The 17,751-nt window shown below is 40.6% G+C and overlaps 1 protein-coding gene and 1 long non-coding RNA gene across 4 annotated transcripts in view; one reads left to right on the top strand and one right to left on the bottom strand.

Annotated features, from left to right (window-relative positions):
- Positions 1-798: 798 nt before the first annotated feature.
- On the bottom strand, positions 799-10,241 carry LOC123813783. Its single transcript, XR_006784814.1, has 3 exons — positions 10,069-10,241; positions 7,680-7,740; positions 799-1,773 (listed from the first exon to the last, which is right to left on the bottom strand). It is a non-coding gene; the product is annotated as an uncharacterized LOC123813783 (long non-coding RNA).
- MMAA (metabolism of cobalamin associated A) overlaps positions 9,154-17,751 on the top strand; it is a 21,807-nt gene continuing 13,209 nt past the window's right edge. Inside the window, exon 1 of one of the 3 annotated variants that reach the window (XM_045831105.1) lies at positions 9,154-9,738. In XM_045831105.1, coding sequence (XP_045687061.1) covers positions 9,668-9,738 — 71 coding nt within the window. In that variant the 5' untranslated portion in view covers positions 9,154-9,667. Of the gene's footprint in view, positions 9,739-10,278; positions 10,408-14,446; positions 14,562-17,751 lie in introns of those variants that run through there. The other 2 variants (XM_045831107.1, XM_045831106.1) reach the window with 2 other exon arrangements.

Here is a 17,751-nt window from a genome sequence, read left to right as displayed (position 1 = left end):
CTGCTCGTGTGCAATTGTGACAGACACTGCCCTTCTGGGTTATGTGCTGTTAACATCCTATGATGTACCACAGTCCACATGGACTGTGAGACTCCAAGTAGCTAAAGTTTCTTCCTGAGCACGGTAATTATTCATTAACCTTATGGCTGGATTTTTAAACTTTTAACAGGAATATGACGTCTATTTGTGTGTGTGGGGGGTATACAACTCTGAATAATGTTTCTTTAGTTTTGGTCTCTTCTCCACCTTCAAATGACAAAATGTATCCATTTCCTATTAGGAAGCATTATTTTGTGCTTGTTCAGGAAAAACTCAATTGGTTTATCAGAAAGGTCACAGTCCTTTGAAAGCAATGCAAAAGCTCCTGTGGCTTCTTGCCATTCCTTAACAAAGTTTCGTAAGAGACAATGCAATAGAAACTAGAGGCAAATTGATTGCTGTTCTGATAAAATCCAATTTTCACATATTCATCAAGATCCACTTGGTCTGGCACATGCAACTTCACATTTGATATCCACACTGGACCCTGGGTCCCGGTTTACACCTACACTGTTGTTCTGTTACATTTGCATGACCATTTTCACCGCTCCTTTTACACGTAACCAACTGCCTTTCAGCACCTGATTTTGCTCTGTGAATTGGCTATCATAATTCACAACACAAACGTAAAATTAACAGGTGTACACAGCATTTCAATACATAAAATTCAATAGTCAAGGCAAAGCACTCCATTAACTGAATGTTAGCTGAGATGAACAACTTTTTTAGGAACACAGTGATTTCTATAAAATACAATTATTTTAAAAAGATTTTATTTATTTTTAGAGAGAGAAGAAGGGAGAGAGAAAGGGAGGGAGGGAAACACGGACGTGTGAGTGATACATCCAGCAGTTGCCTCTCACACGCCCCCAAATGGGGACCTGGCCCACAAGCCAGGCATGTGCCCTGACTGCGAATCGAACCAGCAGACTTTCAGTTCACAGGCTGAAAGTCCTCTGAGCCACACCAGCCATGGCTCATAAACTAATCTGAACCTTCAAATTACAAGATGAACGTGAACTTAACTGTCTTCTTGCTCCTTCCTGCTGCAGACAGCCTGGGGAACAGCAGCGATCCCTGGTCTGTCTGTGAGCAGCACGCCCCATGGGCTATGATTTCAGGGTGTTGGGGTAGCTGCCTACCCTCGAAAATAGCTCATCACCCAACTAGCCTGATATCCACAGTCCCCAAGTCATCAGTCATTTCTCCTATGACTTCAGGGTAGTTCTGGCTCATAAAATTCAAGGTGAATTTTAGTCAATATCGTGAAGCCCACATCATAGCGTAGGCTGTAGATATTGTCTCTACATAAAACAGACACAGTCCCTGCCTTCTGGAGCTCACGATTCAGACTTGAAATAAACAAATACAAATAAGCTGCAAACCATTCTGAAAATGCTGAAGGAAAACAAAGAAGAAAGAGAGTAATAAAGTGCTGGGTGGGTGTGGGGAGGTCTGATTGAAATTGGTAGGCCAAAGGCAAGGGCTTTTGAGCAATTTCCTCTGATATCCTCAGAAAGGGGAACAATCCATGGGTTGTTTGTCCATAGCCTTTTTTTTATAATAACATCCGTGTCTCGTAGGAAGGCCCTGAGACAAGGTCCACTGGTTCATTCTGTAGTTACTGTTAGTGCGGACTGTGTTGCAGGTGCTGTTCTAGGCTCTGGGGTGGCTGTGAACGAGACAAACCAGGTTTCTGTTCTCACGCAGCTTTTGTTCCAAGTCAAGATGTTCCTCCAAATATGAAAAGAGAAAAATACAGGTAAACACTAAACTATTTAAAAAGCTTATGAAGCATCATTTCATCAATAATGCAAGAGCACCCTGGGGTAAGAAATACACCCTTGCTGGACAATACTCGACTATAATCTGATTGAATGTTTTATCCTGTGTGTGTGTGTGTGTGTGTGTGTGTGTGTGTGTATTCACAACTGGTGATCAGCAATGTAGAAGCTATAAAAGCCTGAAATGGAACTGGTGTATCAGGCATTGCAGATTTTTAAAAATTAAACTTACTGAGGTGACATTGGTTAGTAAGATCCTCTAGGTGTCAAGGGTACATCTATGATACTAGATGACACTAACCACTAGTATCATCTCTTCTGATTGAAATTTGGCCTTAAATGGAAACTTGCCTATAGAGAGAATTATTGGTGAGTACACATTACGTTTTTATAACCAATCAATAAATTGGCATTCTGGTCACACACACACATTGGTCTCCAAGAGTGTGCCTAATGTGAGTCTTTACTTAAGAGGTTATAAATCAAATCAGCACCCTGAGGCCGTCGGCTGGCCCTGGATGGAGCAGTCTGCTCCCGGGTGGTAGCCCCAGCACACCTGCCGGGGTGTCCAGCAGGCTTTCTTCTTGAAGCCACCAGCTCTGGGGTAGCTTTCCAGTCGGCAGTTTGCATTAATACTGATGAGGTACTTGGGAGGCACCTTATCAACTATCCTTTGAGAGAAATGATGATTTAGAGTAGGAGGTAGAAAATGGTTATTTCAAGGTTTATAATAAACCATTTTTTAAATACATATTCACTTATATTTTTTAAGATTTTATTTCTTTTTTAAAGATTTTATTTATTTATTTTTAGAGAGGGAAGGGAGGGAGAAAGAAACATCAATGTGCAGTTGCTGGGGGCCATGGCCTGCAACCCAGACATGTGCCCTGACTGGGAATCGAACCTGCGATGCTTTGGTCCACAGCCCGAGCTCAATCCACTGAGCTATGCCAGCCAGGGCTATAATAAACCATTTTCAAAAAATTGGTTGATATTCCCAAGAGCTGTCAAAGTAAGATAGGAAATTGTCAGGGGAAATGAACCCACACCTTCTGATTTTATCAGTATGGACACGGGCTAAGATAGCCACTGGAGTTCTTTTACTTAAATAGACTTTTTTTTTTCATTTATCCTAAGAAGCTGAAATAGTGCCTAAATTCAAGAAAGCAACATTCGGCAGTTCAGTCTTGTCTTCCTTTCTTGTGAAATTGAAAAGAAACAAACATGTTTGAATTTGATGTACCGTAAATAGGACCAAGAATATTTATCATAAACAGTTGAATATTGGCCATCTGAGCCCAAAGCGACTCTTTCCAAGTTCAGTAGAAATACACAGAGGATTTGATAAACATTGAATATGCTTCAAGGCAACTGCTCATACTTGGATGTTTGTTCCTAAAATTTCTTTCCTTCTATTTTTGAAATAAAAGTTCATCACCAAATGTAACAAAAAATATATTGCATTGCTTTTCACCTCAGCTCAGGGAAGAGCTTTTGCTTGCTCTTCTACCATCATTTTGATAGTCCCTGAAATCACTGTAATTGGCTGAATGTGTAAGAATGTGTTTCGGTAATTTTCCAACAAACAGTGCTTTTCCTTCCTCAGTAGGCTGTATCTTTGATATTGCAGGGAAAAGCACTAGTAGTGTTTATCCTGGTTGGAAAAGGAAGTAGTGATGTCTACTAAAAGGCTCTCTACAATCCTTTAGTCCCTGGCCCTTGCTCACCCACTCGTTCTTACTGTGGAATCCTACTGGAACACATCTCCATTCGACCCTGGAGCTGCATCACTGTGCAGCTGGCCTCTCTTGCTTTTTTTTGGGGTAAGTCACCTGCTCTCATTTAGTTCATTTCCTTTGGTATTTTCCTTCCTGTGGGAAGTATCTGACATCTGTCCCACATACTTCTTTATAAATACAAAGGCTCATCTTTTATCTTTTAAATTTTCATGAGTCAATTACTCTTCCCTTTTTATAGTTGCAGTCTTCTCATTGTTTGTGTTTTAAAAAAATCCTCTAGACTAATTCTTTGTGGCTGCTTAAAAAAATCTTATTTCTTAATGCCTCTAATTACATTCTGTTGACATTTATATTTAGGCTTGAACCTAATGTCACACCAGAAGCTCAAGGCTTCCCACCTCATTGGCACCATCATGTGGTTGAAATTGTGCATCACACTGGAAAATCGCTGCATATATTAAGACAGGCTGCCATTATATCGCATTTTCCACTATAGAGAGAACACTGAAATTAGAGAGGTCATAAAAAGTGGGGGAATCTGAAATAATCCTGTTACTTTAGTAAAGGCACAGCAAAATGGGAGCTAGTAAACACCAATGATTAAATGTGCGGACACTGGAGTTCCATTACATAAATGAACTCAAACCCCCCCTCTCCCACTCACCTCTATGAACTTGGGCACATGGGTTAATCTCCCTGAGGCCGGTTTCCTCGGAAGTACGAGGACTCCAGGATTGTCTATCTCACAGGGAGGTTGAGAGGAATGACTAATATTATGATAATATCACAATGGCCATCAAATAGTTTTATAGTATCAGCTATGATAAACTGTTAACGAACCACCTTATTCTGTTTTCCTTTTATGTTAAAACCCAGAGCGGAAAGAATATCAGAAAAGAAGACTTCCTTTGGGTTTTGGAGAATTACATCAAAATGGTTAATTATTTTCAGCATGATCAGAAGCAGTCTGATGTTAGAAACTGCAAAATGTAGATATTACACACATACACAATACTTTATTTTTTTAGAAAAAGGGAAGAACACTTCTCACAAGAACAGTCTTCTAAACCGTACTTACAAAGTAAAATCAGAACATTCTCTGGCTAAATTAACCATAATTGACAGTCAAGTAAATACTTAAAGGGAGAAAACAACTTAAAATCCTTTTCAAGGGTGGAAAAAACTCTTTAGCATTAAAAATGATTTATAGTCTTAAATCATCTCCAAGTTCTATTGAAGAGGAAAGTATAATTTTATGAATCCTTCGAAGAGCTACACTTAGGACAAATCTGGATGTTAGAAATTCTAGCTGAAAATGAATTGTAATGATTCTCTTAGGAAAAATAAGATGGAAGGTACGATATTTAAAATCAGTGAGAATAGAGCATGCGGGGTTATTTCTCCCCCTAAACCCATCCATCATCACTAAATAGAATGGGTAATAGTGCCAGAACCAGAATCTTGCATTCAGTTTCCAAACTGCAGTTTTCCCAGTTAGCATCGTTTAATGAATTTTTGTTATGTCATTATGCAAATATAGTCTGTGCTCATTATCTTCCTACTTATTAAATTCATCAACGGCTGTCCAGGAACAGATTTTCTGTTTTGTCAACTACACCCACAGTCTTGTTCCCAGAATTTTCATCAGTATTTTTTCAGACTTTGATGGGAAGAAAAAAAAGACATGGGAACGACTTCATCAATTCCAAATATGCTCTGTTTCAGTGCGACATTCAAGTCCCTCACAGCCATCTGCGGTGGCCCCCACCACACCCCAGGCCCAGGGCAGTGCCCGATTGGTGCGGTTGGTCAGAATGTGGCGTTAACACGGCCACGGTCAAGTCCATTGCAATCCAACTGGCTCTGCAGAGAAGGGAAACGTCTTTGGTGTCAACCTGAACTCAGGCCAGCAGTCTAAACAACCCATGCCCTCGATGATTAAAATTTGGGGATTTTCCAGAAACCTCTTAATGGATTCTATTTTAATTTCATTGTGGCCAGAGAACATATTTTGTATGATCTGAATCCTTATTGAGACTTGTTTAGCCCAGAATACGCTTTCTTGGTCCACGTCCTGTGTGCGTGAATGCGGTGTATCTCTCCGTTTATTTAGATCTTTCACTTCAGCAATGATTTGCAGTTTCTGAGTATAGCTCCTTCGTGTCTTTCATTAAATTCCTAAGTATTTAGAGTACTATTATAAATGGTCTATTTTAAAATTTTACTTTCTCATTGCTGCTTGCTAATACATAAAAATATTGATTTTTATATACTGATCTTTTATCCTGAGGGCTAATTTCAATGATTAATTCTAGTAGATTTAAAAGATTTGCTACATGGACAACCTATTAATCTAAAGACAATTAATCAGCCCTGGCCGGCGTAGTTCAGTGGACTGAGCGCAGGCTGCGAACCAAAGTGTCACAGGTTCGATTCCCAGTCAGGGCACATGCCTGGGTTGCAGGCCATGACCCCCCAGCAACCGCACATTGATGTTTCTCTCTCTCTCTCTATCTCCCTCCCTTCCCTCTATAAAAATAAATAAAATCTTTTAAAAAAAGACAATTAATCTAGATTAATCTATGAATCTCAAGAAAATATTTTTTTAAAAAAGACTTTCTACACAGACAATAGTGAATAGTTCTACTTTCTTTCTAATCTTTTCACCTTTTAATTATCTTTTGCCTACTGCTACCTAGAACCTCTGTCGAGTTAAACGAAAGTGGCGAGAACAGACCTTCTCACCCTCTTCCAAGCCCTAGGATTCGAGAGTTTCACCACAAAGTAGCTGGCTGTTGGTCTTTGCAGATGTCCTTTGTAAGATGAAGTTTTCTGTTAGGTCTAGTTTTATGATTGTTTTCTCCATAAACTGGCAATAAATGTGTCATGCTTTTGCTGAATTTATTGCAGTAGCATGATGTTTCCCCCTTTATTAATATGGTAAGTTACACTGTTTATTAGATGTTGGGCAAACCTTATGTTCTGCGGAAAGCCCCAATTGGCCGTTGTACTTTATCCTTTCTCTATATTGCTATGTTCCATTTGCTAGGATTTTGTATAGGATTTTCCCCTCTATATTCATTGATATTGGTCTTTGATTTTTTTTCTAATGCCTTTGTCAGATATTTCTAGTAGGGCTATGCTGTTATACGATTAATTGGATAATATTCCCCTCCTCAATTTTCTCAATTTCTGTAAGGTTGACATTGTGTTCTTTAAATACCGATAGAATTCACTAGTGAAGTCATCTGGGCCTGGACTTTGTTTTGTAAAGTGGTTTTCACTTATAAATTCAAATTCTCTACTAGATGCACAACTACTTAGATTTTCTATTTCTTCTTCAGTCAGTTGTTATGGGTTTTTTTTCAAGGAATTTTTCCACTTCTTCTAAGTTATCAAATTTTATTGACCTAAATTTGTTTGTAATATTTCCCTTTTACGGTTTTAATTAGAATTTTTCGCCCTCGGAACTAGTGCCATTTGGGGCCAGAAAGCTGCTGTGGGGACCGTCCGGGGCACTGGAGAACAGCGTTCAGCGGCATTCTGGCCTCTTCCCACTAGGTGCTGATAGCAGCCTCCTCAATCCCGACAACCACAAATGTCTCTAGACATTGCCAAATGTTCCTTGGGGACATGACGCCTCTGGTTGACAGCCACTGTTTGAATGTCTGTACGACCTTCAGTGAGCTTTCATTCCAGTTACTGGTCATCTGCTTCTTTATTTTTAAGTTTGTTTTGTTAAGTAAGAGCTTTTAGGCTGCAGAAAGCATGCTGTGCCCCACACATGGCCCGTGGATCTTTTTGCTGACTTTGACTTAGATCATTGAGTCAAATTCTTTCCTAATACAGTAATGAAAAAGCTGTAAATTCTCCTCCAAGAATACTTTATCTGTATCCCATAAATTTTGAAATGTTGTGTGTTAATGGGTATTATTAGCCAATTAGTGGCTATGGAGAGTACTGTTTACCTATGGAGGTAACTTATGAGCATTATTGACATTCCAACAGAATTGCTTACAAATGAACTTTTGGTTCTGTGACAGGCAAGCAATGAAGAACAATCTTAATATGTGTAACTATGTAATAAAATTCAGTCACATAAATTAAAAACACTCACCTAACTAGTTAATAAGTTGACGTAAATTTCTACAACTGGCAGCAACATTCTTTTTGCTCTTCTAGCAAAAAAAAAAAAAAAAAGCCACAATTTGTAACCCACAGAACATTTACCAGGACAAGAAAATTACAATTTTATTGCACCTTACAGAGTATTGATTTGCTGCCATCTGCTGGGAAGCAGAAATGGGTTTCTAGCATCCTTAAAGGGCAAGAATGATGACCTTAGAAGTTATAAAACTTTGCCTATCATGTAAAACAAAACATAACGTAGGTACTTTTGGACCTGAAAGAAATCAGTATTAGATGTGTTAACTGATTGTTTATGTTACCAGTAGGGGTTCTGGTCAATTAGGCTATTAGTATTTAGGTTTTGGGGGAATCACAAGTTACATTTTCAACTGTGCAGGGGGTCAGCACACCTAACCCCTGTATTGTTCAAGGGCCAACTGTATTATTCACCTAGAACCACAATTAACATAGTGCCATTCACTCTACATATACACTTCCTTTTTTTGGCTTGGACACTCTGAAAGAAGTCTGCTCACCCCTGAATACTTAAGCATACATCTCCTAAGAACAAAAGCATCCATCTAATAACCGCAGACAGTATCATGATTGTATCTGAAAAATTTAAGTCACCAATATATCTATTACATTTTCATGTTCAAATTTCCCCAGTTGCCCACAAAATGTCCTGTAAAATCCATAACCCTATACAGTTCACAGGTGCCTTAATGGAGATCAGTCCTTTCTTCTTTCATTGTCTTCCATGATATTGATATTATTGAAAAGTCCAAATAAATCACACTCTAAATTTATGTTTCCTTCACAGATTCAGGCTAAATGTTTCTTTGACAAGAATACTACAAAGGTGTACTTCCAATAACCTCGTAAGTTTGTGTTTTCCCCAATATGGATGTTAAAAATTTTCCATCAAAACACCTATTAACATTTTGCAAAGGACTAATGTTCTATAGAACACAGTTTAGGGAACACTTGTACAAGAAAAAAAAAGGGAAATTCACTGAAGTGTTTAAGAATGCATAGATTGAAGCCCTGGCTGGTGTAGCTCAGTGGATTGAGCGCAGGCTGCGAACTAAAGTGTCGCAGGTTCGATTCCTAGTCAGAGTACATGCATGCATAGCAGGCCATGACAACCGCACATTGATGTTTCTCTCTCTCTATCTCCCTCCCTTCCCTCTATAAATAAAAAAAAATCTTAAAAAAAATAAAAATAATAAAAATAAATAAATAAATAAAATCTTTAAAAAAAGAATGCACAGATTAAAAAGCAGGTAAGGATTAAAAAACCTTTTTAAATTAACACACTTCCTCATTTCCTTAGATTATACAAATTGAGCTTTCATGAAATTTAACACCTACCAAAAACAACCCCAAACGCTCAATTGTACAGATAAGCAACCCCAGCTTAAGGAATGCACTAACTTCTCCCAAATTCTATCCGTGCGGTATTGACTGTGCTCAGGGGCTGAGATTTGAAACCAGGTCCAAATGCTTCCATGTTTCCACGAGACTTACTGCTTCCTTTGGACTTAACGTTTTGCAATGGACTATTCTTGGGTCTACGATTACTCTGGGGTAAAAGTGGTGGCATTTTAGTCTAAATAATAGTGAAGACCCTAGGAAAATTTGTCATTCTTCTAGATTAAGAATCAATCTATATCAAGTAACTAAGGCCTAACCCTTCACACATGTACGCAATTATGCAAATCGTATGTGGGGATTGGGGTCTTGGTTCCAGATAGTAATTATAATCTATCCCCCACGACTTCCTGTTCGCCATAAACTGATTCTTGTCATTGCCCATTGATGCTGTCACCCTTCCATTACACAAAACATTTTGGAGACTTTCAGTTTTTCCTAAAAATACTGGAACTCAAGTGTTACTTCTTATTACATAATCGGACAGGTTTTCAAAACATTAGTTACCATTTTGCCTTGCAGTGAGGTAGCAAATATTTAAGCATGCTCGTTTTCATCTGTTTCAGGAGAGAGTCTTTCGGACCCCCGCCCCCACGCCAGGTGACTTTCCTAAGGTGAGTGCAGGTCCGAAAGGGTGAATTTTCAAAGAAAAAAACTGCGAGACCTTCAGCCTTTAAAAACCACGCCATGGTTTAAAAACTTGAGCTATTATTTCGGCTGAACGTTGAGCATTTTATTCCAGCAGGCTGGAAATTGCTTTGCGGAGTTTTAGTCTTCGTAACCTCACCAGCTTGTCAAACGTCCCCGGTCTCGCCCCCGATCCCCGCACCTGAAGATCGCTGGGGCGGGAGGAGGAGGTCGGCGCAGGCAGAGCCCCGGGCAGGACTCGGGCTCCACCTCCCTGGCTTCGCGAAGCGCCAAGGCCGGGAGTAGGGGGAGATTACCCTCAAACTTTGCGGGCGAGAGATCCATTCCGGACCTGGAGAAAAGCAGAAGCTAGCCAAAAGGCCGTTAGCCGCCCTCCGCCGCTTGACCTCGCGACAACGTCCCAGCAGCCCACAGCAGCCCCGCTTGCCAGAATGTTCACGCGCCACCCGCCGCAGGTCGCACTTCCCCAGCCCAGTCCGCCCGGCCCCATGCCACACCCCCTGCCGCCACCACTCGGGCCCCAGGGCCTGACAGTGGGCGCTGCGCCTGCGCGCCGCGGCAAGCGCGGGGCGGGGCGAACCTGGCCGGCGGAAGGGGTGGGGCGAGGTGGAGCTGCACTTCCTTGGCCTTGGAGGGTGAGTTTGGGGTGGGGGTTGTGTGCTGCGTCCAGAATGGGCGCCAGGCTCCCGCCTTGGGCGCCGTGGGTGGGGAGGGAGGCACCTCAGCTCCAGGGGCGCCCCCTGAAGGATTGGGGGGCGGGGAAGGAAGAGAAGACCATTGAATTGGGTGATGTTGGGTATGTGGGATGTGAGGACTGGCAAGCGTCAGCAAAATGGGATGAAAGGGAAGGTTCGTTGTTATTCTCCTTAAGAAGGAAATGCTTTGAAAACGGGGTTTGCCAATTTTCATCGCTTTGGGCGACTATGTGAGATTACCGTTGTGCCAAGCAAGGCGACTTGCCCCATGCCTCTGCCAAACCCGCGAATGGTTAACTATAACTTGGGACTATGAAAAGCAAGGTAGTCCAGTGTAGCTACTGCCAAGAAGTGAAATTAAAACTCATCTTCTGTAGAATAAAACCCAATATGTAATAGCGTTTAAACAGTGTCTAGGTCTGTCAAATACTGTGCCCAGGCATGGGCTGAGTCTGTATTTCTCATTAGAAATTGAAAGACAACCTAAGCTAAATGATATTTCTTACTTTATTACTTTTGTTAAGAGTTGTATCTCCTAGTATCTGTACCTTGGAGACAAAATAAAAAATAGACTATAACTTTTCCAAGTTGGTAGAAAACCATGAAGGTCTGTGCAGATTCTAAGTCATCTTGGGGTCGTTGTCCAGGATGTAGTAAACACTTAACATTTTTTGTTCAATGTAATAAGAGTGAAAAGAAAAACTGGAAAAGTTCAGTTCTTTGAAGGCCAGTATTCTATTAGAAACAAAATAAACACATGGAAAGTTGCATAACTGTAAGAAACGGAAATCACGGTTTTAGATATTAAAAGATATCTAATGCAAACCTGTATTTGTCATTGGAAAGTGCTGGTGAGTGCTTGAAACATTTGCTTCCCAGCCCATTATCCTCATGTGGGAATGTGGGTCCCTCACACAGATTTGATTTTCTCCAACACAGGCTGGAAAATCCATATTTTTATGTGATTTCAAATCCTCTTTTTTTTTTTTTTTGAGAGAGGGCAAGGGAGGGAGAAATTGAGGGAGAGAAACATCAATCAGTTGCCTCTCATATGGTGGACCAAACCCGCAACCCAGGCGTGTGCCTTGACTGGGGATTGAATCAGTGACCTTTTGCCTTGCCAGACAATGCCCAACATACTGGGCCACACTGGCCAGGGCTAAAAAAAATTGTAAATATTATTGGCAACCAGTTTACCCACACCCTCTGTGGCCTGGGAATAGGCAGTTTGTGACTTCTGCAGATTATGCCCGGGGTATTCAGAAATAATTGGAATTGAAAGAGGAAAAAATTCCTGGACACTGGTGGTCAGGTAAGCATTTAAGAAAACAGTGAGGTTTGAGCTGGGTCAAATAGGAGAGGTGTTTTCAAGGGGGCAGGACATAACAGATGAGTAGAATCCGGTTGGGAAAGTAAACGGACATTATGAGTAAACTTTCGTTAGAGGAAGTGGGTCTGAGAAAGCAAGTACAGTAAGTGGAAGAAAACTGGTTTGGGAAACCTTACAATACCAGACTGGACTTCATTCTAGGTCACTGGTTCTAAAACTTGAACCTGTATCAGAGGCATCTGGAAGGCTTATGACAAGAGATTGCTGGCCCCTCCAGCATTTCTGATTCAGAAGGTCTGGGGTGGGGCCTGAGAATTTCTTTTTCTCATCAGTTCTCAGTTGATGCTGATGCAGCTGGTCTGGGGACCACACTTGGAGAATCACTGACCCAGGGTGTGGGGAACTGTTGGAGGAATTTGAGATGGTTACTAAGGAGATGGATCACATTCACGGTTCAGCATGAGTCTTGCTATGAAGTCCAAGGTGGAAGAATAGAGATAGAGATAGAGAGATAGAGAGAGAGAGAGAGAGGTTTCCTTATAGTTAATTAGCACCTGCTGGATGCCAGGCCCTCTGCCGGGCTCACTCATGCACAGGATTTCATTTCATACTCACTGTGACCTTGATGTGTTGGTCTTAATATTTTTATATGGAGAGTAGTAGAGATATCCCAGGCCTCAGAGCTAGGCTAGTCTCAGCTTCCTAAGACTAGTTCAGATTTGGACTAGGGTAGTAGCAGTAGAAACGAAAACATTCAATGGTGATGGAATTTAGAAAAATGGAGACTTCCCAAGTAGATTGAAACCTGAAAGTAAAATTGGGAAATCTGAGTCTTAGCTGCAAAAGTGAAAAAAAGGTAATGTGGACAGGGAACCCGAGAATGCTCCGTGCATGAATTCACCGTGTGTTCTGCATTGCTCTTATATAACAATGACCCATTTAAAAGCTGCTTGTTTAAAAAGTCATCCTGCTCTACCAAAATTTCCTGAAATTATTTGAAGAGGAGAAAGTAAAGCCTTCTATGGGGGTGGCGGGAGATGCTAAACAGGTTAGTGACATCTGAGAGCTTATCTTTAAATCAAAAGCAATTAGCATTGGGAAATAGAAACACATGGTGTAACGCTGCACTGTCTATATGAACTGCACTGCGCCGCGGACACTGACCTAATGTATTGATTTTGGAAATCCTGTGTGCTTTTTCTTGCCAGAGGAGTTACTGAAATTGAAAATATTCACTGGATCAATTTCAAGACAAATATCCCGAGTCAGACCAGCTGCTGCTGAGCAGATTTTTAATGAAGGGAAACATCCATATATTGAAATCAGACTTTAAAAAGAAAGTCCTTAAAATAAATACATATTTACTTTAAAATCTAGAAGATGTGTGTTTTCAAACATTGATTCACGGAATAACCAGCATGATGGAGTTATTGACCCATACAAAATACAGCACACACTCCTTTATTCAGTGAGCAATAAAGTTTGATGTGGGTATAAAGATAAGTCGTAGTCTAGGCAAGACTGACATTTTAAAAAGTGATCACAAAACAGTGTGATCATTACTATAACGGATGGATGAGACCAGTCCATGGTGACAGGAGACAGGAGTGACAGCTGAAGAGGCATGGAAAGGACTCCAGGGTACTGTTCCAGAGGAGGAGACCCTTGAGTTGATGCTTGGGGGCTGAGGGGGGATTTGCGAGATGAGTAAAGGAGATAAGGACATTCCAATCAGAAGAAACTTCAAGGACAATGGCCAAGATGTTTGAAAGAGTATGGCTTTTTCCAGGGCCTCCGTGCAGGTCAGAATAGTTACAGCGATGTGGTAAAAGTGGAGGAGAGGTGGATAAGAGCACTCAAAAAAGCATATGAAATTTTTATGTGATGGCTGTCTCGGCTGGATCGTGAACTTCACGATGTTAGGAGCCATGTGGGGCCCGTATACCAGTGTATTCCAGGGCCTAGCACTGTGCCTACCATGTAGTAGGTTCTCAATAAATAGTTAGTGAATGAATGGCTGAGTCATAGAAAAGCATTTTTTACAGATGAGGTGGAGGGAACTTTTAAAATATTTTAAGCAGAGGAGTAAGTAATACAATCAGATTTATATCTTATGAGGATAAGATAAATGTATCTTATCCTTCCCCTTGTACGGAAGAATAATGATCATAGCGATGACTATAGTAGATTGGGGTTTTTCACTAAGGTTGTACCTGTTGGTAGGTTGCAATCTACATGAAAAAAATGAATAGGAAATCAGGATTAGAGGGTGTCACATGTAATAGGGGTATGTGGTGTTTTGTGAAACTTTTTGCGGTTACATGTCTGTGTTTTCACTGATGTGAGTGTGTTTCTCCCCATGGACTGCACTCAAAGCTTGAAAGCCATTAGAGAAACGTGGGAATGAGGTTGGAGAGGAGGGAATGGGTATCAGCGATATTTTGGAGGAAAACAAATGTGAGCCTTAAAACGCTGGTGTCCGTGTGAACCTTTTGCAGAGGAGGGGATGCACTTACTAACGCACTTCAGGATTTCTGCCCACTTGATGTGTTCCATCGTGTGTCAGTACATAGACGTTCTGGTTCATCGGGAATGGCGGTGCTTTGAGGTCTCTAACTGAATGTTGTAAATGTGCAGGTTAAAACCACAGGATGACACTATACTCCCGGGAATCCTGGAAATCCGTGGAAATTGTTTGATTTGATGATTGGCCAAGTTCTTTGATTTCTGCCCGTGAGGAAAAGATGCTGAGTTACACAGGCAGGTGGGAAGCCCTTCTCCTACCTGTGTGACTTTGCCACTGCAGTAGACGCAGTCTGTTGTGCCTGTGACATACATAAGGGCACAGAACTGCTTGACAAGGCTGAGTTATATTGCCTTTTTAAAAATGTGTAGACTCCTCTAAAATCTGTTCGATTGGTTAATTCGTTTAAATATGTTATGTACTTGGTTTTCAGGTATGAATTATTCTCTGGGGCAAAAAATATTTTAAAAAGTTTTAGAAACTTGCTCTGCCACCTAATACATTATTGGAATCTCTTACTGATAAGGTTTGCACAGAAAACGTAAAATAATTTTTTAAAACTTAATCTTTATTGTATGTTTTCCATTACCATTTAGTTCCTGTGTATCCTCCACCTCTCAGCAATCACCACACTGTTGTCCTTGTCCATGAGTCCTTTCTCCTTTTTGCTCAGTCCCTCCCCCTCCCCCTACCCCAGCGGGTATCCAAACTAATTTTTCATTTGCTCTAAGTGAGAGAAAGAAAGGAATGAAGGGAGTGAAGGGAGTGAAGGGAGGGAGGGAGGGAGGAAGGAGGGGAAAGGGGGAGGGGAGGGAAGGAGAAAGGGAGGGAGGGAAGAAAGGAGGAAGAAAAAGATCAAGATAATGAAGATAGACAGCCCACCCTCATCGTTATTCGAATGCAGAGGGTTATTTGGTGTTCCTTTGATGTGACACGACACTGCTCCTCTGTTTATAAAATAATCTAGGCTGAAAGCCATAGATTTTTCCCAAGTTCTGCCACTAGTTGTGAAACCTAGGTCAGTAAATGTAACCTTCCTGAGCTTCACCCGTAAAGTAGAATCTCACCTGCGTCGTGAGGCTTAGCTGAGGAAGTGCATGCACAACATCTCACACGTAGTCAACATTCAGTGGAAGGTAACAGCTGCTGCCCTGCCATTCCAAGGGTCCACGAAGTTTGGGCGTGCCAAGAAAATCAGCCCCCAGGCAGAGGTGTGAAGGTTTAGAAACTTAGAGTTGCGTACATCTGGCTAGTTTTTTGATTTTGGCAAAAGAGTGGAATAAAATGATACCATCCTTTTCCTGGCTCTTTTCACCTGAAGACCTTTTAAGATTTGTATTGGCATCAAAGGGCAGAGAACTTCACTTGTCAGGGAGTTGACCTGGATTTTTCTGAGAAAGACTGCAATTGTAAGAAATCACTATTTTAAATGTTGGGGCAGTCTATAAACTATTAAATGATTGTTATTCATCTCATTTATTTAGGGAGTGTTATTTGCTTGTGTTATAAGAGGATATACTTTCATCCTCTTTCATCCTTACTGGGTTTTGATTCCTTACAAACTTACCTTTCTGTTTTGGAAAATTAGTTAGGTGTCAAAGACACTTTGATTCAAAACAGGGAGCTTAGATGGTAGAATTTTTTAGTCAGGATTCTTAGGTTAAAATTATTACTCAAACTTTTCTGTGTAGAACAACATAAGGTAGATAGAGTATCTGTTCATGAGCCTTTAACAAAAATTACTAACAGGTTGCCATGTGTCAAGCATTGTGCTAGATTCTGAGGAAATCAGGAATAAGGTATTGCCCTTTCTCTGGGAGGGTTGTCAGCGGCCGTGAGCGGTGAGACTTGGTGGAGACTGATCTGTAAGTAGGTAAATGAGAGCGGAAGAGACGAGGACTCTCCCTGAGATGTGCTTAAAGGGGTTTGGAGCACCGAAGATAGAACATCTGACTGCCCTGGTGAGATGGGGACAGCTGTGTCTTAGAAGAGGTGATATTTGAACTAAGTAGGAGTTTGTCAGGCAAAAAAGTGGAAGATATACATTTGGACACCTAATTTTTATTATATAGCATGGTTAAAAAAAATCTTCCCAGTGGATTGAGCGCGGGCTGAGAACCAAAGCATCCCTGGTTCGATTCCCAGTCAGGGCACATGCCTGGGTTGCAGGCCACGGCCCCCAGCAACCAACCGCACATTGATCGATCGATCTCCTTCTCTCTCTGTCTCCCCCCCGCCTCCCTTCCCTCTCTAAAAATAAATAAATAAAATCTTTAAAAAAAAAATATTCCGTGCTTTGAAATGGCTACCAGCCATTAAGGTGGCAATTCTGATAGAATCTCTGTGCACAGAAGCGCAGCTAAAACACGATCGTCACTTTCTTCAAATTGCACATGATTCGTCTTCCTAGGTTTCTGAGTGTGTAGGCTAATCTTATATCTAACGTAGAAAGTGACATATAAATATGTGTTGAATGCAATACTGATGCTCTCAGTAACCAGTTCGTTAAATTAAGGGCTCAACAAATTCGATTTTCATAAAGAAATCTAAATGTAGAAGGAAGCAAGTTATAGGTGAGGACAAAGATAAAAGTTAAATCATGAATGGGTATTAGATATTTCTCATTAAAGTTGTAAAAATTCTAAAGTTGTTTCTTTTTTACCATAGCAATTGTGCTTTGTTAGTTGTAAATGTCTTTTTGAGTGTTTGTGTGAAGAGTAGTAATGAATGTTTTAAAATTGTGTGTTAGAAACATATTTACACATTTTTAAACATTATCCTCTTAGAATAAGACTAATTTTGTACAAACAGAAGTCATAACTTTCCCCTCCCACCCAAAGCAGAAACATGATGAGCAGTTTCGGTTCTAATAACAAGTTAAAACTTATTTATTTATTTTTTTGTAATGGAATGTTGTTTAGCTAAAATTAATTTGCGTTGACTGGCTTTGAAATACAATTTAGAGAGGTACTTTGCAGCAATAAAATAATTTAGTGCATGGTGCATAGAGGTTCTTAAAAACCAGAATTTTCAAATAATCATAAACCCAAACAAACTTAGTAGGGTATATATATACATATACATCCTATGATATATATATATATCATTTGTAAATTTTTGTTTGCCACTGAAAGCTAGGTCTCTGATCTAATTTTTACTGAAGTTTTATAAATTGGTATAACAATAATAAAAGCTACCATTTATTGAGCTCTTACTCTGTGCTCGGTGCTGTTCCTAGCTTTTCCATGAACTCGTTTGTTCTCACAGCCATCCTGTTCTCTCACCTGCTCTCACCTGTCCTCTTAAGAAGAGGAGGTTGAAGCACAGGGTGGTTAAGTAAGATGCCCAAGGTCCTGACACCTTATATGGTAGAGGCTCAGAGTCGCCAAGGCTCATAACCTCTGTACTTTCCCGACTCTCAGCATGCTTA

This window comes from Phyllostomus hastatus, unplaced genomic scaffold, assembly GCF_019186645.2.
Source record: "Phyllostomus hastatus isolate PE091 unplaced genomic scaffold, TTU_PhHast_1.1 phas_contig_159, whole genome shotgun sequence".
In the NCBI taxonomy this organism is placed as follows: Eukaryota; Metazoa; Chordata; class Mammalia; order Chiroptera; family Phyllostomidae; genus Phyllostomus; species Phyllostomus hastatus.
The sequence above is the reverse complement of the archived record's forward strand: the minus strand, read 5'-3'. Positions and strand labels throughout refer to the sequence as shown.